Genomic DNA, 24,900 nt, shown 5'->3' on the forward strand with positions numbered 1-24,900 from the left:
GAGCTGCTTTTGTCGATGGATATTTTAGTCATAGTTAAGAGAGATCGAAAAAGTTTCATTGTTACCTTTACAACCCGCGGAAAAGACAGCTACCTGACCATCACAACACAACAGTCCAGACTCTCCTCTTCCCTGTAAATCACAGTGCGGCTCATTGTTGTGATGCTCTCCCAGCTAGCAACAAGTGGAAACTACTGTTCACGTTAGCTAGCTTAACCAAAAGGTTAGCCAACTATTTTAACCCCGTGACATTACCGACAGAAACGGGAAAACGGTGTAAAAGTCCTACGGGAACAGAGGAACTAAAACAACACTGGGTGTGTATACTTTGAGCAACAGAAATTTGTTATTCGCGTAACGAGTCACCGCCGTCAGCTGCACCGCGCTATGGCAACTCAAACTCGCCGCGTCTGAGCAGGAAAAGAACGGATCACGGAGCCCGCAAAGCATGCCGGGAAGTGTATGCTCCCGATAAACATGCAGCGTTGGAATGTGTTGTTTGTGAACTACATTGTCCAAAGTGATGTGTTTGCGCCAGTGCTGCCGCTCTTCAGTAAGTAAACTAATGCAACAAAGTGGAGGGGAAAGAAAGAACAACATAAATGTTAATAAGAAACGGGGGGAAAAGAAAGTGCAGTTAAAGTAAGTTGGGTATAAGAGTAGGTTAATGACAACATTCTGTTGTGTTCAACTATCATTTAAATTATTTTCTGGAAAAATAATAATTTTCTTTATAGCTTTATAGCCTACATTATAAAATAAACGATTAAAATAGTGGGCCTTAAATGTTACTGACGTGTACAACGTACAATGCACTACGTGTAGCTAAATTGAAAAACATGGTTTATGATTGGAAAGGAGAGAAACTGTTCTCAAGTCTAACACAAGAGTGCCTCAGAAGTCAAGCCTCCCTTCGAGTTGAAGACCACCTCCAAACCCACCACAGAGCTGCAGCTGTCCGTCCTACACACAGCATCCACACCTCCACAACTTCTCACAGACTTCTGAGGCCCTGCAGAGGAAACTTAGCTCAACACTCTGGTGCTGCCTCACTGCATCTACCTGCGGATTACAAACCACAAACAATGATCTGAGCCCAGACATCCTGATTGTGAAGGGGAAATACTGTTTTTTTTTTTTTTTTTTACTATTAAGAGTTGAGACTGAGGTATTAGAGGACAGACCCTGACAGCGAGCAGCTCTCCAGCATGCAGGTGATCGCATGTGCGTTGTTTACGCTCCTCTTCCTCCCTATCAGTGCCGAGCCGGAGGCTGACTTCTGCCCCAAGGGCTGCAAGTGCGAGTGGACGACTCTCACGATCTTCTGCATGGATATTGATATTCTCCCCAGGTTTCCAGCAAGCATGGAGACACTGTAAGTAGGCGTACAGAACGCATCTGTAAAAACGATTCTGCTGGGGTGTTTTTCATGCATTTTGAATGTAAAATGGCTCTTAACCCCGAGGAAAAATCATTATAATCTCATGAATATTACTTCAAAGTGCTCCCAGGGGGACCAAGGCTGTCTGTGATGTTAAGTAGTTATTCCATTTCAAGGTATTCTTTTTCATCTATTATAGTATTACTAACAAGCTGTGTCCCAGTTGTCAGTGTGACTTGTATCCCAGATGAAGTGTGAGGATATAGGCACACATTTACAAATTATCCTTAATATTGACATGTTGTTTTAATGACATAATGACTTATTATTGCCATTTGGTAAAAGATGAATTGAACAATATATCCATCGTTATGCAAATGTATGTAGGCCTGACTAAACAGAGGAAAAAGTCAAACTTTTTTCAAACATAAAATGTATGATAATAATTTTTTAATCTTCAGGCCTACCTGTCCTTCACCAATACACATTTATACAACATTGCCTAAGAGTTAGAGTAGCCTATTAATTGTCACCATTTCATGCAACAGAATTAGCGTACTGAAGATATCAGGATGATGGAAAGACAGCTACAGGGAAGATAGAGGGAATACTTAGAAAACAGACCTCCAATTTGAAGACTTTGAAAAGGCTGCAGGGTATTTATGCCAGTGTCCATTATTATGAATATGCACTATGGAGACAGGAGATATTTTAAACAATCCAAGATAAATAATTAGATTACCTTATTTCTCTTCTAATGCATAAGCTTCACTTGCCTTAACATTTTTTTCCAGCAACAGTCATATAACTGTATAATACTACAATCAAGGCCGCACCAATGATTATTTTTAGGATTAAGTTGACACTCAGTATTTTTCAAATAACTGCTTAGTCTATAAAATGTCAGAATATTGTGAACAAATTTCCTAATGATTTCTGAGAGCCCAAGGTGACATCTTTAAGTGTCTAATCTACTCTGACAAACCCCAAAAATTAAAAGATGAAACCTACAGTAAAATGCAGAATAAAGTGGAAAGAGCAGCAGGACGCTACTTCTTCTTTCTCTCATGTACAGTATAGATGATATATTGTGGATCAAAAATAAAAACATTGTTAATACCGTTAGAGTGCAGTAGAGGCTATTGTGTTTTTGAATCCTTAAGCTTAGGGAACTTAAACAAACATATGTTTCAAAAAAAGGGGGTGATCTGTGTGCATCTGCCGTCTTGTTATCTTGAGGCCCCAAAGAATCTGTGAATAATCCTGGGAGCCGACATGATGTAATATGTCAGGGTCACGTCTGAAAAACGTAGCGGCACTTTTACACATCCTAAATTGCTTAAGTACGGTGCGAAAATTATGCAACACAGTGCGACCAGTTTGCTATGGCCTTGAGTGATGGAAACACATGCCATTCAGAGGGACTCCGTGGCATGTGTCAAAACATAGAAGTGAAAGAGTTAGAACGGGCATTTCATCAAATCCATCATTCTTCGATAGTAACTCAGACAGTGCTGTGTCATTGTATAACCTGAACCATTGGGTGAGGTTATTGGAGAAATAACACTTTCCTTAATCACACTTATTGAGCATTTTACCCGAAAGATGTAGCAGTTTGTCATAAAGGGAGAGCCAGATGTATTGCATTGCACATTGTTAAAAGGGGGGGGGGGGGGGGGGGGTAGTGCTTGTGGGACAGTAGTGCAGTCTGTCTTTTAACTACAGATGTTATTGTTCAAGCAATGCTTTACCAGTTTCTAAGGGATTGGAAAATTTTGCATATTAATCCATCTTTTTCTTCTTCTAAAGATATACGTTTGTTCATCTGCTGGGCAACAACAACAAACGTTCCAGGATGGGGGGGCTTGACTAATGTCTAATAGATTCCTTTATTAAAGGTCTTGACATCATCACATCAACATTTCAATTTGTCCAATACTTTGGTTTCACAAATAATATTCCCATCAGCCTCAGCTTCACACTGTGTTTAGTTCTAGTTCAATATTCATGAGTCAATAGATTCTCAATTATTAAGTGCCAAAACAAATCCAACATAATTTACTGTGCCACTTAATCCTAGTTTTTTTTAATTTACGCATTTTAGGATGCTAGCAAGCTAAGAATCCAAAAAGGAACTTGCTTTAAGTGAGTTCCTGCAAGCATTTCAGGATGCTGATATTTGCTTTGCTGTAGCAGGGCTATCTTGTTATTAAGAGGGAGTGCTGTTATAATAGTAAAAGTTGAATTCACAAATTATCAAGTGGATTACAATATTGACACTTGTTACTCTTTCACAGACCTCTTCACTTGCACTGCTGTTTGGTTTATTAATTAAATATTAAGGAGAAGTTGAAGGTCACAAGCAATGTAATGATATTTTTAATTTCTTTCTCAGAATTTATTGGACCACCCTTTCATCAAACACCTCTTTGCATCACCTCCAACAGCACCCATCACATGAAATTAGCTCCCGATCACTGCTCCGATTCTGTGCTCTAAAATATGAACTCACATTCCTGCCCAAAGTTTACCTAAAGCCCTGCAGGAGGATACAGAGACATGAAAGCATGCCACCAAGCACTGGGTTGTCATCCCTCCCGAAAAAAAAAAAATCTGCCCAATAAGCCCGAAATAGACTTTGTATTGAGTGAGATGTCAGGGCAGACGAGGCATGAGGAGGTTAGGATTTTGCTGAACACACACACAGAGGAATGGATGACCCTGCTGCCCACGCCAGGCTGGTGCAGAGCAGCTTTATTCTATTCCTGCTGAGGGCTCATTTCTGATATTAGAATATCAGCTCGTTTTTTTCTCATTACAGAAGTCCATGAACTGGAAAAATAAAACATCCATGAAGTTTAAGCAGGGACAATAACTGGTAATCGACTGATTTAGTAACCATACAAGGAGAAATAGATATTTTTGAAAAGGCCAAACTGGACTCAAAATCCACCTGATTGGAACTTTGTCTTACGGTCAAAAAGGCTTGAGAAAAGTTCTACGTTTCTGGAAATATAATCTAATTTCTACAGCAAGATCAATACCTCTCTCAGATATACAGTAAGTGGTTTCAATCTTGACTCTCTGCCTGAAAGTAATTCAGTGCAGTTTTCAGAAGTGTTGCTCGTGGAGCTTCTTTTTGTGCTTTTGATTTGCTTTCCAAACTCTTTTTTTTTTTTTGCGATACAATAGTTTACAAATTTTTATATAAAAAAAAAACATAACAAATCTAATTTTGTTATTGGAGAAAGATAATGTGCACAAGTGACCTTTTTGTAGTAAAAATATGGTTCAACAAAAGAAAAAAGTGAATGCAAAGCAGACATGTGTGCGTGTCTGTGTGAGTGTACATATGTGGACACTTAGCATTTGGAGTTCTTTGTGTGTGTGTGTGTGTGTGTGTGTGTGTGTGTACGTGTACTTGTGCAGGTTACTCCATGTGTCACTGGGAGTCAGGGAGGTGGAAAGGAAAGCACAGACACGCTTAAAAAGCCTGCGTAGCGTGACTCGTGACTGCGTCTGGACGTTGCATTCAAATACAATATTTACCTTCTACAGCACATTTCTCAAACACCCGGAGAGTTCCATTTGAGAATAATTAAGAGGGGAAAAAAGACTTCAAGGGAAGGAGGGAAAATATACAGCGGTTCCAGTCTTTTAAAAAAAACCTCAGAGTTCTTGGACTGATGCTTAAACATGTGATAAGTCGTGATATTTGCTCTCCCCTGACCTCACGTCTCATAAAACTGAATGATGAGTGAAATTCTAATGCTGTTTTCTGATTGGTCACAGATGAGGACTGGGATTAATTGTACAAAAAGAAATGGGGACGTTGGACATCATGAGATGAAGCTGAGATTACTGGAAGTACTGACAGTTGTCCAGCTAATAATTTGTACCGATGGCTCGTGTAATGGAAATTATTACTGTTACTTGACACTCTGCAATAAGTACCTCTTATGAGAAAATGATCTGATTTGACATATTACCTATGATAAAAAAAAACGTAAAGATAAGGCATTGTGCATCAACACTTACCACTTTGTTTTTTCGTCATTTTGTTTTGCCACACAGAATCATACTGGAGAAAGTTGAAACGTGCTGCAGAATATGTAAGCAACCCTCTCTACTAGTCACCACAGACCATTACAAATCAAAATGCGACCGAGCCCGTAGTAAACACAGTTACGTTGTGCTGACAATGAATATTATGAATTATGTGGTTTCTACCCACTTCAAACTCAATATCCAACCTGTTTGTTTTCAAAGGTTTCTTTCCAAAATGACAAATTGGAGGAGTACTTTTCTCTTCAAACCTCCGAGATCGGCTCATTGGTCTTCTCCACACGCTCCTGAGGGAAAATGCATGCTGGTTATTTGGGTTTGAGCGTGGCGGCGAAACGCGGCGGTTCTTACAGAGGGTGTTTGGTGTCGAGGTCTGCTCTGTCTCCCTGTGTTTGTTTGACTTTGTCAAAGTGTTTGCAGGGTCCCGTGCTCCTGTGTCTCCTGACTGACCCCCCACATATGAGTGAGATTTAGACTCAAGGGGTCAGATCTTAGCCTCTGAATTAGTCTATTGTTCCCCTGAGAAACCGATGGTGCATGAGGATGGTAGCTAAGTCACTCTTCTTTCACTTTTTTTACACATGATACAGATGCTGTTGTGAGTTGAGAAAAGATGCAGTGGAACAAACTCTGGTTGTGCATCCTGCTGCAGGGTGGCCCTAGAATTCAACATGATACCCTTGTGGCTCTCATCTTAATCTCCACACTATCATTATGTTGTGATTTATAAATCCACCACAACAAAATCTGAAACATGATGACAGGAATACCACATTTTAATTTTGAGGTTACAGAGCCAACATTGAACATTTAAAATAAAGGCAGATTTTTTAGAGATACTCTTATTCTCTTTTGATGATGCGAGTTAGACAAGAAGATACATCACTAATCATGTCACTCACTAAATATAAATAAACAGCCATTAGCCTGTTAGCTTGAGTTAAAAATGAATAAAACTGACAACAGATGGAAATTAGCTAGCTAGCTAAATCTGGTACAAAGCATCTCTTCTCTTCTGAGGCTAATGTTTTTTTTGTACACTGTCCCTGATTCAAATAAACTAATAAACTTATCAGCACATTTGATCTTGTTTGGTCAAATAAATCATGTCTTCATGGGTAAAAACGACAACTGCCAGGCGGTCAGTGTAGACTCAAAAAAACATTCTGCCTCTGACCAAGAATTAGTGTCAAACACTAACCTGCGTAAAACAACAATTTGATGTTTTTGGGATTCTTTAAATAATATAGGCCTATGTGATAATTAATTAGTGATAAAAGTGTTGGAAGAAGTAATATTTCACCTTTGGACGGTGACAGGCTAGTTTTTTCCACATGTTTCAAGCATTTTGCTAAAGGCTTAGCAAGAAGGAAAAGAGTAACAAACTAGTTTTTTATTATTTAAATTTCATTTTTTAGCAAATTCCTCTTCCTTTCCCCGAAAAAATTGGAGCCTGCTAAAAAGTGTTTCCCCGATGTTTTTATTTTATTTTCATTTTAAAGATTAACCGATCAATATACAACTTCACATTGTTCCTTTTATAAAGAGTGGGTATGAATTTTGTACCTTGGACAGGTTCAGGTTAACATCTCTCCTCTGCTTTTTTAGGATATTTATGCTAAGTTAAGCTAACTTGCTCCTGGCTATAGCTCTCTGTTGGCCTATTGCTCTTCTTCTCTGGAAGATAAAAAAAAGACCTCTAAATTCCCCTGAATAAAAAAACAAAATGTTTTAAAGCATTCTTTTGTTTTATTCTGAAACACGTTTTCTTGTTTGAACTCAAAGGAGGTTTGATTTGTTCATATATTGATTACACAAAGACAATATTTTAATCAGCAAGATGTATTTCCCTCTTTACCTTCTCGTCTCTGCTCATCCAACTCTTAGCAAGAAGGAAAACATTGTATTTTCTCAGTGACAAACCACTTTCAGTATCTTTGAACCTCTTATATTTTTACAACAGGCTATAAGGGGGTAGAGAGTCAGAATAAATACCTGATTAAAAAGGTTATCTCCATGGCAACACAACCTGTGGTATTTACAGTGAATATTTGGTAATACTTTTCCCTTAACTTTGTGGATGTGTGTGTGTGTGTGTGTGTGTGTGTGTGTGCGCGCGCGTGTGTGTGTGTATGTGTGTGTTTGTGTGTGTGTGTGTGTGTGTGTGTGTATGTGTATGTGTGTGTGTGTGTGTGTGTGTGTATTTGTGTGTGTATCCCATGCTTATGTCCTAACTTTACTATCTGGACCATTGTCCTAAACAGACACAGACGTTGTTGTTCTTGGCTGCCTGCACAGGTCCAGTCTGATCCAAGTCTTTGTTTCTTTCCCCTCATTTCTAGAACGGGGGGGGGGGGGGGGGGGGGGTCTGTTTTACCAATGTCATTTAGAAAAAACACCTTTCATCTTATGCTGAGATTGAACAGTGGTGCTTTTATCTGTTCCCCCTTTTTCTCTTTTTTTGACCTTCTCTTTGTCCTCCTCTCTCCATTTGGATCTGTCTGTAATAATTGGAACATTCAAAAGGCTAATATTATAAATATATATACAGTTCATATGTGAAATCTATATTTTGATTACAGTCTTGAAATGTGAGGATAATCTTCAGCATTTTCACAATAAAAGTCAATTTATTCAAAAACATTTCTACAGTAGTGTAAAATTTGAGTGCTATTCATTCCAGAAATATTTAACATTTTGGGATATATCTTTAAAGACTTCTTGGCTGACAGAACAGAAGATGTATTCCAGGCGACGTAACCTAAACATTGTTTTTGGCATCACAGACATAGGACGGTTAGCTTAGCATAAACCCCTTTAAACAGGAGGAGAAAGTGTGGAGAAAGCACCACATCTAGAAACCAGCACCTCTAAATCAATATATAATGACATGATTTCTTATTTGTTTAGTCAATTAGTAACAGGTGAACTGACATTGGGTAGGTTAAGTGCAAGAACAACAATTTATATTTCAAAGGGGGGTTATGTGACAGACTGTTTCTGGAGATCAAATGCAAGTGAACCAGCTGTGACTCCAGCTATTACTCCCAATCAGGAAATAGTCTCTTACACAACCCTTAAAAACAGCACAATTTGTTATTATCTTACAAACAAGATCTACTAATTTTGATAACAGAGCTTTTAGCCGAAAATTGTTAGCTTCATACTCAACTGTTTCCAGTAAGATAAGCTATGTAGCCGACCGCTGGCTCCAGATATATGCAGACTTGAGAGTGGTATCGGTGCTTATCTAACTCTTGGCAAAAAAACATGAACATATTAACCTCCCAGGTCCGAAAACATCCAGCTAATGCTCAAAAAGTTTTGAGCAACCTTCTAATAACAAAGAGCCAAAGAAGCTAATAAGCGTAAAAATGTCTTTGTTAATACTTAACTACCTTTTTTTCTAACCAGGTGGCTTTTGGAGACTCGTCTCTCGTCAGTGCCTGCAGATGCCTTTGCCAACATGGTCAACATTTCAAGGATGTGAGTAGCAATGTATACATTGGTATTAATCAACTCAAGCTCAGTACACAAGGTCAGGTTTTTAAACACAAATCCACTCGTTTTCTTAAATCCACCTGCTTTCTTTCAATCGCTTTGCCAGAAAGTAGAATGTTTTCAAACTGCCCACCCTTTCCTTTCTGTCTCCCACCCAAGCAGATGATTTACTCTCTGTTTAGGATCACCACCAGCTCCTAATCACAGCTGGAAGCACTAAATGCATTCCTTCAATAGGAATGTTGGTCATTTAACCGCAGCGGGGCTTGGACATCGACTAGGTATCCGAGCAGAGCTTTTTGGGTGTGTGGTTTTAGATTCACAGTAGAGGTGAAGTCTCTGTGTAGAGGTAAAATAAACACTTGATCCGGGGCTACTGAGTCGGACGTCTGCGTCCAAGTCATGCATGAAGGGGGACGGAGGTGGATTAGAAGTTGCCTGTGAGCCTCAAACAGCCACAAGTGCACAGACAAAATATTTCCTATTACTCTTAATGTTAGTTTTCCAGATAAAATGATAGACTGCATGGTTGAAAACCAACAAAATATCACAGGCTGATAGTTCGCCTTGTGAACATTGAGTCAGCTTTATTAAACGCTGAGTACCAGCTACGATGATAAAGATATGAGTAAGTATTTTTTAACTTTGCTGGAGAGAGCTATGATCATGGTTTATTTAAAGAGCGTACTTCTTACCAAGTAAAAATAAATGAGAGCAGAGTGACTGATGACTGTGTAATGTAGATGCGGGGTGCGTACCTGTAAAATAACCCGCGACTTTGGAGGCTTAAGAACAAGGTGGGTTGATAAATTCAGGAAATGGTTGCAGGCTTAGGAACATTTTTAAAGAAATTTTTAAAAAAACAAGTGGAATGTTTTGTTTGCACATGGTTAAAAAAAGCTAGATATTTGATATAAAAAGGCAGTTTGTACATTAGATTCTGAATAAGCTGTGTGTGTGTTTCTTGCAGCCATATATCGGTGGATGTGACGCTGCAGAGGCTTGAGAGGCACTCGTTCTACAGCCTGAAGAAAATCACCAACATGTAAGTAACTCAAGGAGAAGGGCACGCTCTCTATCGATCATTATTGATTAGGCTGTTCCATTTGCCCTCTGGAGAAAGAAAAAGAAGCTTATGTTTTAAACCTTGAACAAAGCAAATGAAAGCGAAGGAGAAACACATTAGAAACTTATTTATCTCCCACGCTCACCTCAGCTCACTGCTCCTCTTCAAAAGGGTTCAGAGAAGTTTGACCTCACTGACAATTCCAAAAAAAAAGAAGAAAAACCACCCTGTTGTGAGATTAGAACATTCAAATTAGATTAGAAACACTTTCATTCAAGATATAACTTATTTATCTGGCACATTATAACTACGCCTGGGTTAATCAGACAGTCAGAATGAGTCAGTATTTGGCCTCTCTCCTCGACTTTTTATGCTGCAGCTCTCGTTGAAGCAGCTCAGGGGAAAAATTTGAGCAAGGTGCACTCTATTCTCAATTATGGGATAGAGATTTATGGCTGAGGTTCCGGGTGGACCACACACTTTCCAGCAGAGAACCTTCTAGCACTTCATATATTACTGCAAAGCTACCTGACTATGTGAAAGATTTGTTTCAGCTTCTTGTAATGTAGCAGTTTGTGTGTTAGCAGTTTGTTTCCACTTTTATTACAGCATTAAATGTGGGAGCGAGTAGCAGTTTGAGACAGTAGCTATAATTTACATCTTTAAGAATTAATTTGACATGACTTAATGAATGTGTGCACATCATTTGGCCATTTTTTTTAATCGAAATTATGCTTCCTGTAAGTCTTTTCTTATTAGCTGCTGAATTCCAGACATCCAAATACAGACAGAAACAATCATTCAGACTGCTCGCGGAGGGTTTTATCTTTGTCTTGGTGGTGTATTTTGGATCTCCGGGGCCCATTTGCTTCTGATTGGTGTGGTGCAGTGCCATACAGCAGATAATGGCATCTCTCTCAGGTTTCCTTCAGGGTCAGACACAAATTAATGCTGGGCTTCCTGTTGGCTGCTTGAGGCCGACAGCAGCTGTGGTTCAGGGACTGCAGTGGGAGCAGAATTCAGAGGGGGCTGGGTGAAGGTTGGATCATGCCAGCATCAAGAGAAACCACCAATGTCAGGAGTTCTTTTTTCTTTCTTTTTACTGGGAAGCAAAAACTGACAGTTTTACTAGCTGAATCTAAGTTTTGGTAATATTTTGGCATACAAATAGGTGCGATAATTATGAATCTTTATCATATAGTTATGGAATCATCAAATAGACAAAGATTTATTTTCATATCATTGATCATGTGGGGAAAATACATTTTTGTGTGTTTTATATTATCAGCAGCAGCAACAGAATTAAGTTAGAGTCATGTAGCCTACAGGATATAAATTGGGTAGATATTATATAGCTGTGGTTGTGATGGGTGTGAGTTTGGCCCTGTTTTGAACAGATAACACGTGGAAGAAGCAGGTGGGTCAGTACAGTAGGATGGGCTGAATCATGTATTTCAGCAGGAGAAAGTGGGGGGCAACATAAAGACCCTTCAGTTTGCGGATGGCTGACAGTCTTTGATGGCTCTTTTTTGGATGCCACTGGTATGCTGGTGGGCTTTGTCATCTGACTATTTGAGGCAAAGGATGTGGGTGATGGGCTGGTGCAGTAATTGGTGTAGTGTGTGTACAAGAATGGGCTCAATACACATCCCTGTGGTGCTCCGGTGTTAGTGGCTAGAACAGGTGATTTGGTTGTGCCGAGCTGCACTGAGGAACATGTGAATGAGGTGTATCAGGCAGGAGGAGGTGTTGACCTGATGTAACATGGATCATCAGAAGCCTTTGGAATTGGTTTAAAGCAGAGCTGAAGTCCACAAAGAGGATCATGACAAAGTGACATGGGAAGTCCAGGTGCTGAAGAAGGAGGTGCAGGAGACAGGCCAAAGGGTCCTATGTGCCCCTCTCAGTCTTGTATGCAAATTGGAGGGGGATCCATTTCTGAGGCAAAAAAATGGCAGAATGGGATTCAGCAGCAGCTTCTCCATGTACTTCATTATTAAGGACGTGAGAGCAATGGGGTGGTTGGGTTTATTGGGCCGAGGTTTTTTGGGTTAGGGATTATGGTAGCAGTTTTCCAGAGAGTATATGTGGTGGCAGTGTGGTAGGATTCACAGAAAAGGTTCTATGCAAAGTCTATGCATTTCATACGGGTTTAATTGGGAATTGACTAATTTCGGAGCCAGCCTCAAGTGGCCAGTCAAGGAACTGCAGTCTATGGCACTTTCCAATTTCTTAGAACCCAGATGCTGCTAGACTTGATGACAAAATAGTTTTTTCCTGCCATTTACCTCAACGACTTTAGCATTTTAGAAAGACAAGACTCAAGAATACAAACTTCTTTAGATAGATTAATTTAAATGAGCAGCCAAAGACACCTTTGCTAGGACCACCTATCACTCTAAAAAACTCAAACTTTACCAATCAGCACTCTTTGAACAACCCTAAGACTTTAAAACTTTAGAGTTGTGACAAAGATTTAAACTATTTGCCTTACCTCATGTGCTGCCACTCAGAAGTTTTGCAGTTTGCTTGACAGACTATGTGATGGTTTTATTAGCAAATATAAATTTAGCCCTTGACATTTTAGTGTAGCTCTAGCCTTTTTACAGCAGCTCGAGGATGATGAACCTCTCCCACTCAGAGACTTATATTGACGTCCGTCTGCTGGGCTCAGTGTGGTTTGCCAGGTGTGTGAAGAAGTGCCAACACACACGTTCCAGAGAACCACATGTCTTCAGACAGCAGAGAGAGGTGTTCAGCCTAGGGCGGACCAGAGTAAACACACTAATGAAACACTAATTGGACTGTACTTCCGGCCCTGGCCGTCTACACCGAGTTTCCCCTCTTGCTCGCTGGCATGCACCTTGTCCTGTGCTGTCAGCAGGTTTCAAGACAGTGTGTGTTTCTAAATGAGTCTTTTACATGTGCTCCTAATTAGTTTTTGTTAATTTGCATCTTTAGTCAATCTTTCCTCGTCTCTTCTTTCAGAGAGCTACGCAATGCAAAAAGTCTGACCTACGTTGACCCAGAAGCCTTTAAAAATCTCCCAAACCTCAAATACCTGTGAGTATTTTTTTCTCTCATTGAATTCCACATACTGACACCATTATAGTAATCCAAAAAGATGAGTGGTTTATGCTTAAAATGCTTTAGTCTGGCAATAATTTAGACATTGCGATATTCTCGTAGCATTGTGCAGGAAGGACTGAGCTGTGCTTCATTTGAGTTTAATGCAGTGATACAGGTTAACTTCAGAAAACTGACTGCACACTCATTATGACTTAGAAGAAATTTGACGTGCTTGGCCAGAGAAGGGAAGTTGTCAGTCATCTGTAAATATTTGACTCTCTGCTACAAAATTATAGGTTGTTGTTTCCTTAATGTAGGCCACAGCTGTGTACTTTAGCCCGATCTCATAGTTACTTAAAAGTCCTTAAAAGAATCTGAGGCTTGGAAGACAACTCGCTTGTTTGGAATCACAAATAAATATGCCAATAAACGAATGGAGATACTTTAAATGATGTCATCTGCAGAAATGTTATGTTATTTTTGCATTTTCGATATAATCCCAAAAATTCACTACAACATAAAAAAATCCATAATTTTTCCGAACTTGTGTAAAGAAGCTTGAAAAGCCTCCTTTTTGTTTCACAGATGCACTGACTGTTAATATACTCTTATTTTCAGGGGAATTTTCAATACCGGCCTCACTTTCTTCCCTGACTTGAGCAACATCCGCTCTAATGACCAGAACTTCATGCTGTGAGTTGCTGTAACTTTTAATCTAAGCACATAAATCAGTTTTCATCCTTGCTGAAGACACAACTTGTAGCAGTTTAATATCAGCAATGAATCGCCATATTAATTCAGAGCCATTACTCTGGCCATCATAAACCAGAGAGACTGTCAGTAAGACGATGAGCCATGATTTTCATGATCTACATTGTATACTGTTTAAGGAACAGAGAGATGGATGGGTGTTCGATGCCAAAAAGAGATTTTTTTTGCAAATGTCAAAAAGACTAAAAAGGGATTTATTAAAGAGGGACACAACATTGATTTGGGGGAAAGTAATCTCAATTTTAAGAAATACCACCACTAACAACTACTTCCCTTTTTAAATTGTCTAACTTGTCTTCAACATGTCACATCAGCAAGTTTGTACTTTGTGTGTCTTCTTGTATTTTTATCTTTGGGTCAATTAGCATCTTCCTTGTATAACTTCCTCCATTGTCACATCTTTGTATCATCCCCTTAATGTAGGCCATCTTATTTATATACAAAACCACTTCATTTAATATATATGCTATGTGTGGTGTGTTTTTTTGCAGGGAAATTGCAGACCATCCGTACATCACTGAGATTCCAGCCAACTCATTCCGTGGCATCACGAGCGACGTGCTGACAGTGTAAGTAATCTGCAAAGCATCCACATTCATCTACATACAGACACGTATATTTCTACAGTACGATTGAATGTCCCTTATCCCTAAATTGAACCCAAAGCCTAAAATAGCCAAATGGGGATTGGCCAAGATGACCTCACTTTAAAAGTATGTCCTCACTCTGAACTCACTTGAATCTGCCAGAGATAGCAAAAAAAAAAAGTTCACAGAGACGGTCATACACAACATGCAATCATGTGTTGCATTTAGGTTTGGGTTTGAGGGAAGAGGGATTGCAATTTTAATCCCTAAAACGGCATGTTAAAGGAAATATTGGGTTATAGACCGCAAAATTACACAGACAGATAAAACCTCATTTTAGAATGGGAAATAAGGAGGTCTTTATTTCTGTCATTAGGCTGAAATGGATGAGGCTCATGGAGAAATATCAGCGGATTGGTTTATAAACCTTAGGAAACCCTTTTCGAGTGATGCTAATCAGTGATGTTTTCTTATATTAAACATTTACATTTTGTTCCAGGATGTTGTACGGAAACGGTTTCAGAGAAATTCACCATCATGCCTTTAATGGGACAAGGCTAGATCAAGTGTAAGTATTTTTTGTTATATGGACGACAGTAGCACCTTGATTAATTGATTTGGTACCTGTTAAGGCATTTTAAAATATTATTTTTGCTGTCTAGTTAAGGGTTTGATGAAAGAACTGATACCACAGTTTTGTCTGATTGCTAAATATGCCATATAGCTGTTAAGCCTAGCCTAGCCTAGCTTAAAGACAAACAGCAGGAAACAACAAGCCTTTCTCAATCCAAGCAAAAACTACCCAACAGCACCTCCTATGTTGACTTACTAAGGCATCGAACCACATGTACTTTTTATATAATTAAGTTTTTAGGTAGCCTATCGATTTTCCCTCTGTTTCTAGTCTTCTAATCAAGCTAGGCTAACATGCTGCCTGCTGTAGCTTCATATTTAGCATACACCTATCATCTAACTCTCGGGAAGAAAGCTAATATGTACAAACATTTTCTGAACAATTTTGTTCACTACGCACTGACTAATTAAAAAATCTGCCATACTGTATAATATTAGCCGTGTTATGGCAGCGTTATGTGAATATTTTTCATTTGATTTGTTTCCCCTTCTGTAGCTTTCTTTCTTTGGAAATCATTTTTTAAAGAGCATTTCTTTTTTATCCAGTGTATCCAATATTTCACAAGGTCACCAAAATCAGTTGATTAAGAGGTCGTACATTTCTCCAAAAATTAGGCTTCTCTGTGTAAAGGCTGGATTAAATCGTTTCTGACATCTGGCATGTGTTTTTCTTTGCCCAAAGTTGCTCTACAAAAGAAGCAGGAACACTGTTGGGTCTATGCCGTCTCATATGTTCTCTAAAACGGCTCGAGCCCAACTCTTGATTAGTAAGCCGGAATTCTCATGGGAAAAATGTTTCCGATAGTGGGTATGAGGAAGTCTGCATTATGAGTTTGACTCTACACTCAGTGACACTGGACCCTCAATCTGTGTCAGACTTGAAGAAATCAATTTCACACTCATATTCAATTACCTCAGTGGGATAAATTATGAGACAAGGGTAAGAATGTCTTCCCTTCCCTCTTTTGATGCAACATGTTTTCCTTTTTCTTGTCTGGTCCTGGTCCAGTATCCTACATATTCAGGATATGAGATATTAATGGTATTACTTTTATTCTTTTGCAACACCTACACGCATCGTTATAAGAGTCTAATTTAGCCATTGCTCTGTGACTAGTGAGACTTTGCACATTGTTGTTTATGCTGGCTCCTGCTCTGCTCTGAGGAGAGCACTGATCCCAGTTCAGCCTGACCAAGAAAAACACACCCCTTACAGGTCTATTATCCTTATTAGATTTAAGGGATTGGGGGAGATGTGTAGTGAGGGAGCAGTGTGTTAAAGGAGTAGGCCACCACGTCTTACACCGTCTAATTTAAATCAACAACCTGGTTGAGACCTTTTCTGTCATAATTCACCCCTGAAATGAGAACAAATAAACAGAGAAATGTGCAGTGATGAGAGGTCGGCAAAATATCATGCCTCACCTCTGTCAGTCAGACTGAAATATGAAGAATAGCTTCCCTCTTAATGAACTTAACTTTTTTCTTCTCCAGTTACCTTCACAGGAATAAATATCTTACCAAGATGGATGACAGGGCTTTTGCAGACACCATCAGCGGCCCTCTGCTTCTGTAAGTACATAGAGGGTTTAAAATTTGAGCCTCTGTTATCAACTGTGTTTGCAATTAAAGTCATTTGTTACCCACACACAGGCTGCCTTAAACATATCCGTTACACGGCTGTGTTGAATACTTGATTCTGATTGGCCAATTATGCAAAGCAACAGTCTGCTGTCCCTCGATAGATCACCGTTGTTAAGAAGAACAAACTGTTACTATGAAAACCGGATGGTTGTTAGGGACGCAGCTCTTATCGTACACTCTTGAGGACTAACTGATATCATATCAATCCATGGAAAGAAGTCCGGTTAATTTGACATGAGTCTGTTCACTGAGGGAAAAAGACAAAGGAGAGGATAACAACAGAGGAGAGAGGTTTATAAATGCTAAAGCTGCAGGCCATGACAGAAAACGCCACAAAACTGAAGATGGCACATGAAGTTAACAGGCAACAGAACATGCTTTGGGTTACAGCGATGTTTTTACAGACTGGTGAATAAAGAAAATGAACCGACTTCAACAATGATGAGGCAGAAAAACTCAGTCAGGTGCTTCGCTGATTCTCAAAGATCTTGTCCACATTATCACTTCCCAATCTGTGGAAATTTTAAGTTTTATGTGAATAATAAAATCTATTTTAGCTCATTTTATGAGCATTTTTTCCAACCCCTCTCCACTCGAATGAATTAGAACGCACCATAATTAAGCACTGTTAAGCGCAAGCGGCAGACAAAATTGTCCTTTGCTCGAGCTGCAATTGCCTGTGGCCTGCATTGTTGTGTTAGCAGGCTAAATGTTAGCACACTTTGGTTAACTCATAGCTTCATATTCCACATAAATGTACACGGAATGAGCGTGATCTGAAAACACTTGCATGGCATCCATATAAGCATTGAGAAAACTGTGTTATTCTTCTTTTCTCTAGTCCTTGACTAAAACAGCTTTATACTCAAGGCCGTCCCGTCCATTTAAACATGATGTAAAACTGCCGGGACGCTTGCGTCTCACTCATTATAGACAGTCATGACTCAGAGAGACATTTACATAGGATATACTTAAATTTCTGCTGTATTTATGTGTCAAATGTTGAACATTCTTCCTTTAAGTTGCCGTGCAATAAACGGGGCAATGTATTCAGCAGGTGGTTATTGGGAAGGGAACCCCAACAGACTAACAACTGACACTAACTTCCTTTTCTCCTAGTGAGTCAAAGGGTTTTAACTGAGCTGCATTCATTAATGTGAAGCTTTGTGCTTCTTATCAGATTTAATACTTCTACGGAAAACTGGAATTTGTTGTCAAAATAGTATTTGTTTCGGGTCTTTGTGTTATCCATGTTAAGCTTATTAGGGTGCTTACTGTTGCTTTTCTTTACCAAACACAAATTAAAGTGGTATCAATATTCTTATCTTACTCCAAGCAAGAAAGCAAAGTATGATAGGTTTAATTCTAATTTAAAAACTCAAAGCCTATTTATTTTAAAAATAAAAATAAACCTAGTTTGATAATAAGCTGGATTTCAAAAATGCTGTCATTACAAAAGTGCAGACCGCATAACTTGTCTGCAAAGGTGGATTGTATATCATGAAAGGGCTGAAATCATTCCTCCGCAGCTGTGTCTTCGGCCAGGAAACCTGAAACACATTGTGTGCAAGCGTGTGAGGGACATTTCTTTGATACTGTCGTTTTTCTTTAATGCTCTGAAGGATTTCAAAGCTGACTTCCCGTTTTTACAGGTGTTTGATGCTGAAACCCTCTACCACGGCTATCTAGTTGCTGTGAGGACTCTGATGTAGCCATTTAGTGTCAGGTTTGGTAAATGTGTGTGTGCAGGACTTCTTCCTCTGAGCAACCTGTCCTGAGTTAGGTCACCTCCATGAGGTCATGGGCTAAACATCTGCGAATTACTAAATCAGACTCACACTCAGACTTTCAGCTGCTTTTTTGTTTTTTAAACTGCCTTACACAATGTGCCTTGTGAGAGGGGGAAAGGGCAGAGGACGGAGAAGTGAGGAAAGCAAATGGGACTAAAAAAGAACAATTGGAGCTCTTGGCAAATTTTGGATGGTTCGGCTTGTGTTTCTTTTATTTAATCAAATTAATCTGCAGATGCTATGACTAAGAGTTTTAATGGGTTAGAAAACTAAAGAAAAAAAGAGAATACTTGACCTCTGCTTGGCCCCTGGAAGGGGGGATCGACAGAATGTCCTGATAACAGAATCACACAGGATGTTGGTGAGATTGTCGATCCCCTGCATATCTTTGTCCCAATGAGGTTGAACTGGCTTTCGCATGACAGCCTAATGCAAGAAATACCACATGTAATTGTTTAAAGATGAAGGAAGAGTGAGGATCTCACTGTAAGAAACAGATGGAGGGTGTTATTTAATCCATCTATGAACTCTCAGGTCTCATCATGTCATAGCTCTGCATAAAGGTTTGCTAATGTTTATTGCAGAGCGTACAACTGTATGTAACACATGGACATAGTCTCAGTGGTATCAACCGTTGGTTTTCTGAAGAGGTGTTATGAAGCCCTATGATGACAGTCGCCATATTGGAAAGGCTAACTCTATCTTACTTTATTTATTTGAAGTAAACAAAAGATACTTGTGCCCTAATCGAAGGATAAGTGCTTAATGAAAAAAAAAACCTTATCCCAAGTCTGCCCCTGTGTCACATGGTCCTTAGTTACCAGAGCAACCTGAACAGCATACCACCTTCAAAAGACCCAGGCTCCGTTTATGCGAGCTAGCCAGGTATTGACACCAATACTAAAAACCTCTATCAGACCCTCCTACAGATTTGACCAATAAAGAGATAAGATATATATGCGTTTGTTTGAACACGTTTTTAAATGTTTGATTTCTGCTGGAAAAATGTGGCAAAACTTGAGGAACTGCAGCATTTTGCAGCTCAGCATTGGCTTCATGTTTCAACACCAGAGGTTACCACTTGTTCAAGAGTCTTAAAAAAATGTTGGTTCACTTCTTCAGGTAGCCGGATGAAAACAAAATCATTCAGTATAATTATTAGTGTAAAGTAAAAAGAATCTGCTGAAGATCAGCTGTTTCAGGGACCTAATTTAGATTTGTACATGGCCTCAGCACTCCATACACATAACAATTAGTCACATTACATTCCTTACATCAAGACAAAACCATGAACGGTACTCTCGGGATCACATAGACCTTATCTGTCTGCCATGAAAGATAAAATGTTCACAAGGGGCAGCACCAAGATTACAATTCAACATTTAACAGACTACACTGACCTGTGCCTATAGGCCTGCAGTGGACTTAACATTCATTGCTGCAATGATGTAGAAATGTAAGAGGCAAATGGTCTGCATTTATACAGCACTTTTCTGGCTTTTGTACAGACAATATATTTACTCAATCTGCCCAGGGATAATGAGTCATTTCCAGTTATTTTCTTGAGATCTCAACTTAATTATCTTGTACCTCCAGGGTACAGAATTGACTTACCTCATTAGTGTGGGCAATGTCTTTGTCCGACCTATCTCAGCAACAAGCTTGTTGTTTTGTTTTCTAGATGGCCCAAAATTAGCCCGTTATCATAAGACGAAAAGCTTTGTTATCTTGAGATAACACAATAAATAAATATGTTATAATGGGAAAACCAGCTTTGTTATGTTATCGAGATCTTGAGAAAATCAACAGGAAATGACTTGTTACTTGTTATGGTAGCTTGGTGCTTTGGTACTTTTGACCTCTCAAATTTTTTGACTCTTCTTGTCAACAATCACAAAGTAAAAGTGCTGATCGGGACCTAAACACACCAATGCCTTCAGGAGCAATTTAGGGTTGACAGGAGCTAGGATGACCAACATCTACCTCTGAGCCTCAGCTGCCCCAAGAAGAGTGAAGCAATGCAGTCTGCGAAAGTATTACATTTCATAATTAGTTTTGATATTTTTTCATCTGGCAGAACACAAAGAATGCAACATGCTGATGGACAACAGGAGAAAAACATGCTTATTAAAGACTAAGTCAAAAAGTCTTAGAGTAGACTACAGAGTCATTAAATCAGGGGCGTCAATCTGGAGCCATTTTATGTTTACTTATTATATCCTCTGAGATGATTGTATTCCCTTTCTGTCTTAGAGACGTGTCCGTCACAGGGGTCACCTCTCTGCCAACCACAGGCATGAACTCTCTCAGAGAGCTGAAGGCGCTCAATGCTTGGGCCCTCAAGAAACTGCCTCCCATCAAAACATTCAAACACCTGACTACCGCCAACCTCACCTATCCAAGTCACTGCTGTGGCTTCAAAAACCTCAAGAAGAAACGAAGGTGAGCTTTTTTACAAATGTAATTCTGCATTATGTATTCATTACAGGTACTTAAGAGACTCGTAAAAGTCAAGAGGAAGAAAGTGAGTAAAAGTCAAACAGAGTCAAATAGAAAGCTCTGGTAGTCTGTGTTTTCATTATATTTGAACAAACTACCTAAGTGAACGAATAGCTGCACTTGTATGATGTGGATTTTGGCAAGGATTGGATTAACTTTTTGCCCTGTTTACCTATAACTCCTTTCAGTGCTGCCATAATTAGTGTCAGTCATTGCTGTTATTTTAGGAAGAAGGTTGAGCCCCACTAATAATGACTCTCAAAACAGAAATCTCTTTTCCTCAACTGGATGTATTATTTATTTGCTTTGACATGAAGCACCGGCGAGGAAGAAGCCAGGTGTGTTTTTGTCTAATAAAGTAGAATAGATGGACTCAATCTTCTGTGTATTCTTGTGTGTGTGTTTTCAGCTTTTGGGATTACAAGGTGTGTAACCTGTCCGTTTTCCAAGACCAGCATCACAAGCGCTCTGTGGGACCCCTCAGCGTGCCTTCCCTCCAAGGGGACAGCATGCTGGAAACCGTCCCAGACGATGAGCAAAACGATGAAGGCCACAAAGAGTCCCAGCAAAACTGGAGGAGAGGCGACTACCATGGCAGCCTCCATTACCAGGCTTACTTCGGGGGCCTGCCAGATGAGGATGTGGGTTTTGGAGAGACCCTCAAGAACCCCCAGGAGGACACCAGCCAAGATTTTAACAGTCGCTTACTCGATTATGTGGTGTGTGATGAGGGAGAGGAGGTGGCGTGTGCACCAGTCCCCGATGAGTTCAATCCTTGTGAGGACATAATGGGTTTTGGCTTCCTGCGAGTTTCTGTGTGGTTTGTGAGTCTGCTGGCTGTTCTGGGAAATGTTGTGGTGCTGTTGGTGCTGCTCACCAGCCACTACAAGCTCTCAGTCTCCCGCTTCCTTATGTGTCACTTGGCCTTTGCGGACCTGTGCATGGGCATTTATCTGCTGCTTATCGCCTCTGTAGACCTCCACACACGATCTGAGTACTTCAACCACGCTATAGACTGGCAGACGGGCCCTGGCTGTGGACTTGCTGGGTTTTTCACGGTGTTTGCCAGTGAGCTTTCAGTCTACACATTGACGGTGATCACTGTGGAGAGGTGGTACGCAATCACCTTTGCTATGCGACTGGACCGTAAGCTACGTCTGCACCATGCGGCAGCAGTGATGCTTGGCGGCTGGATCTTCTGCCTACTCCTGGCTTTGTTCCCTTTGGTCGGGGTGAGCAGTTACCAGAGGGTTAGCATCTGTCTCCCAATGGACACTCAGTCCACGGTGGCCCAGGTTTACATCTTGTCAGTTCTGGTCCTCAACATCCTTGCCTTTCTGGTGATCTGTGCTTGTTACATCAAGATCTATTGTGCAGTGCACAACCCCCACTACCGATCTGGATCCAAGGATACCAACATCGCCAAGCGCATGGCTGTCCTCATATTTACTGACTTCCTGTGTATGGCTCCTATCTCCTTTTACGCCATGTCAGCTGTTCTGGACCGGCCGCTAATCACCGTGTCCAACTCCAAGATATTACTGGTGCTCTTCTACCCGCTAAATTCCTGTGCCAACCCGTTCCTCTACGCCATCTTCACCAAGGCTTTCAGGGGGGACATATTCATCCTCCTCAGTAAGATCGGTCTTTGTCAGCAGCGAGCACAGCTGTTCAGAGGCCAGACAGTCTCCTCGAAGGGCAGCAGCGGGACATCTCAGGTCCGCAGAGACAAGGATAAGTTTAGAAAACGTGGAAGAGGAAGTCAGGAAGAGGTGCCCATCAACCTGAAGAAGTGCTGTGGACATACCTACCACCAACCCGTCTGCCAGAATACGAGTCATGAAGAGAACCACAGGCTGAACACGTGAGCCAAACACCAGCTTGAGGTAGCTGAAGCAAGACAAGTTCAGGTGGGAGAGGAGAGGCCTTGAAGTGTTTGTGGACGGACCTGCTAGGATATTTAACAGGGACGTCCAGTATTCTGTATCTGCTTCAACTCTCAGGCCAAGTTCAGCTGTTTTCACAATTTCGGCTGTGACGATTTTATGGTTCCAGTTGTCCAGTTTTCTGAAATATGAGCCCGACTTCATCTAACTTATGATCCTTTCTATTTGAAGGGTCTGGCCAGAACAAAGCTATTTAGAGGACCAATTCTTAAGATAAAAACTCAGATATAGGAACATAAGTATGAATAACATCAATCTTTTCAGCATCTTTAATTATATGATGAACTTTATCTTTAATTATGGCCACACAATATTGCATTGATAGAAAAGGAAATATAACAGACTTTTTATGGCTATAGTGAGGAGCCATATTTATACTTGGTCATTGTGTTTAAGGACAGCCTGCTGGCTCAGTGCGTTCATAGTGGAAACTTTATCAAATATATGGATGGATAAAAACACTGCACTTCCATAGTCTTTATGCTTTGTAAATACACAGTAGTGTTTGGTGGTTTATGGACAAAAATGGTACTATTCTTTGTAGGGTTATGGTTCGTTTGTAGTTTTCTTTTTGATTTATAAACAATATAGCAGGGTATGTGATGCTGAGAAACTGTGTTATTATGGTGCAAATTTGACTATTATGTTGTGTATACCTTCACCATATTGATGTAAACCTTCTTGGCTATATAAAAAATGTGTACTTGAGTTTGTTTTTTTATTGCGATTTTTTTTAATGTAACCAAATGCCATTACTTTAAATGTTCACATTGATTTTAAAAAACAGTTTAAAGAGGTACGTCCTCATCTCCAGAGAGCATGTGATCCAATTACAAAAGTAAACACAAGAAATATTTGGATTATTAGCAATTTTCTACAAATTACTGACAGGCATGATAATCGCAAATATATACCGAAAAAGCCATGTCTCTCCTCTGGAATGTCATGGTTGTTTTTCTTGCATGGTCGTGATATTTTTCCATCCTCTCACGGAAACATGTGACTTATACAATCAGCAGAGATAGCTTTGCCTTCACTGGGGGAGCTTAAAGCAAATACAACTGAGGCACGTTTGAGTATCACCACTTTGACTTATGCAATATTGAGCTATTATGAGTTAAAGGACACCCTCTTCCAATGGCAGCTTAACATCTGGTTAGCATTTCATCTGCTGGGTGACATTTTTCAAGGCAACATACAGATGAACTGGAGGGACTTTCCAGGAAAAAGGGATAATTTCAGACGTTTTTTAATTTTTCTTCCAAATCTGTCAAGAAGATATTTGACCAGACTGCAAGACAGTTTGACTTGGTGTTAAGAAGGGGTACAATATTCCCAAATCCATATCACAATAATGCACTCTCAAAGCATCAGCAAATTTGGAATGGGGCAAACCTCAAGAATGGAAGAACTTCTATAACTTTAAAGTTGAAAATATTAAAAATGGCACCTTCTCGCTGTGTTCCAGACTTGACTCACTCTGTAAATTCTTAACAGACTAACAGGACATTATTTTCAGCTGAATGTTTTCCACAGCTTTATGTCTATCTCCTCCAATCACGCATTTACAACAATCCAGTGGTGACCCTTCAGACGCTAAGCACACAGACTTGGAGTATGATGTGGCTGGCTGCATTTGTAAGGGCCCCTCCACTTCCACTGCCAGTTAGTCTTAACTCAAAGTTCATGCTTGTTTCACAAGTGTTTGTATGTCAAGGTTGATAAAAATCAAAATGACTGCACACTTACGTGGGATACTTGGTAAATACAAAGAGAACATTGGGAGTGGTGACATACTGGCAGAGGCGTCCAAGACTGATACTCCATTTAGAATTCATGAAGTGATCGAAGGTTATTTCAAAGCCAACAGCATTATCAAACCGAATATCAATATTTAAAGGTTAAAAGCACATGGGTTTTCAATCTAACCAATAGTCAGAAAAGGCTG

General features: G+C 39.9%; 2 protein-coding genes across 5 annotated transcripts in view; one reads left to right on the forward strand and one right to left on the reverse strand.

Moving 5' to 3' along the window:
* The window catches only part of LOC132985242 (centrosomal protein of 128 kDa-like), a 45,280-nt gene extending 44,867 nt beyond the window's left edge, over positions 1 to 413 (reverse strand). For all 4 annotated transcript variants that reach the window (XM_061052520.1, XM_061052522.1, XM_061052521.1 and 1 more), the window contains exon 1: positions 66 to 413. The gene's annotated coding sequence lies outside the window, so the exon portion shown is untranslated. The remainder of the gene's footprint in view (positions 1 to 65) is intronic.
* A 484-nt stretch (positions 414 to 897) lies between these two features.
* Positions 898 to 24,364, forward strand: tshr (thyroid stimulating hormone receptor). The gene is made up of 10 exons (XM_061052523.1): positions 898 to 1,375; positions 8,861 to 8,932; positions 9,918 to 9,992; positions 13,002 to 13,076; positions 13,701 to 13,775; positions 14,345 to 14,422; positions 14,940 to 15,008; positions 16,568 to 16,645; positions 20,761 to 20,949; positions 21,416 to 24,364. The coding sequence occupies exons 1-10, from the start codon at positions 1,209 to 1,211 to the stop codon at positions 22,872 to 22,874; spliced, it is 2,337 nt and encodes a 778-aa protein (XP_060908506.1). The 5' UTR covers positions 898 to 1,208; the 3' UTR covers positions 22,875 to 24,364.
* Positions 24,365 to 24,900: the final 536 nt, after the last annotated feature.

This window comes from Labrus mixtus, chromosome 12, assembly GCF_963584025.1.
Source record: "Labrus mixtus chromosome 12, fLabMix1.1, whole genome shotgun sequence".
In the NCBI taxonomy this organism is placed as follows: domain Eukaryota; kingdom Metazoa; phylum Chordata; class Actinopteri; order Labriformes; family Labridae; genus Labrus; species Labrus mixtus.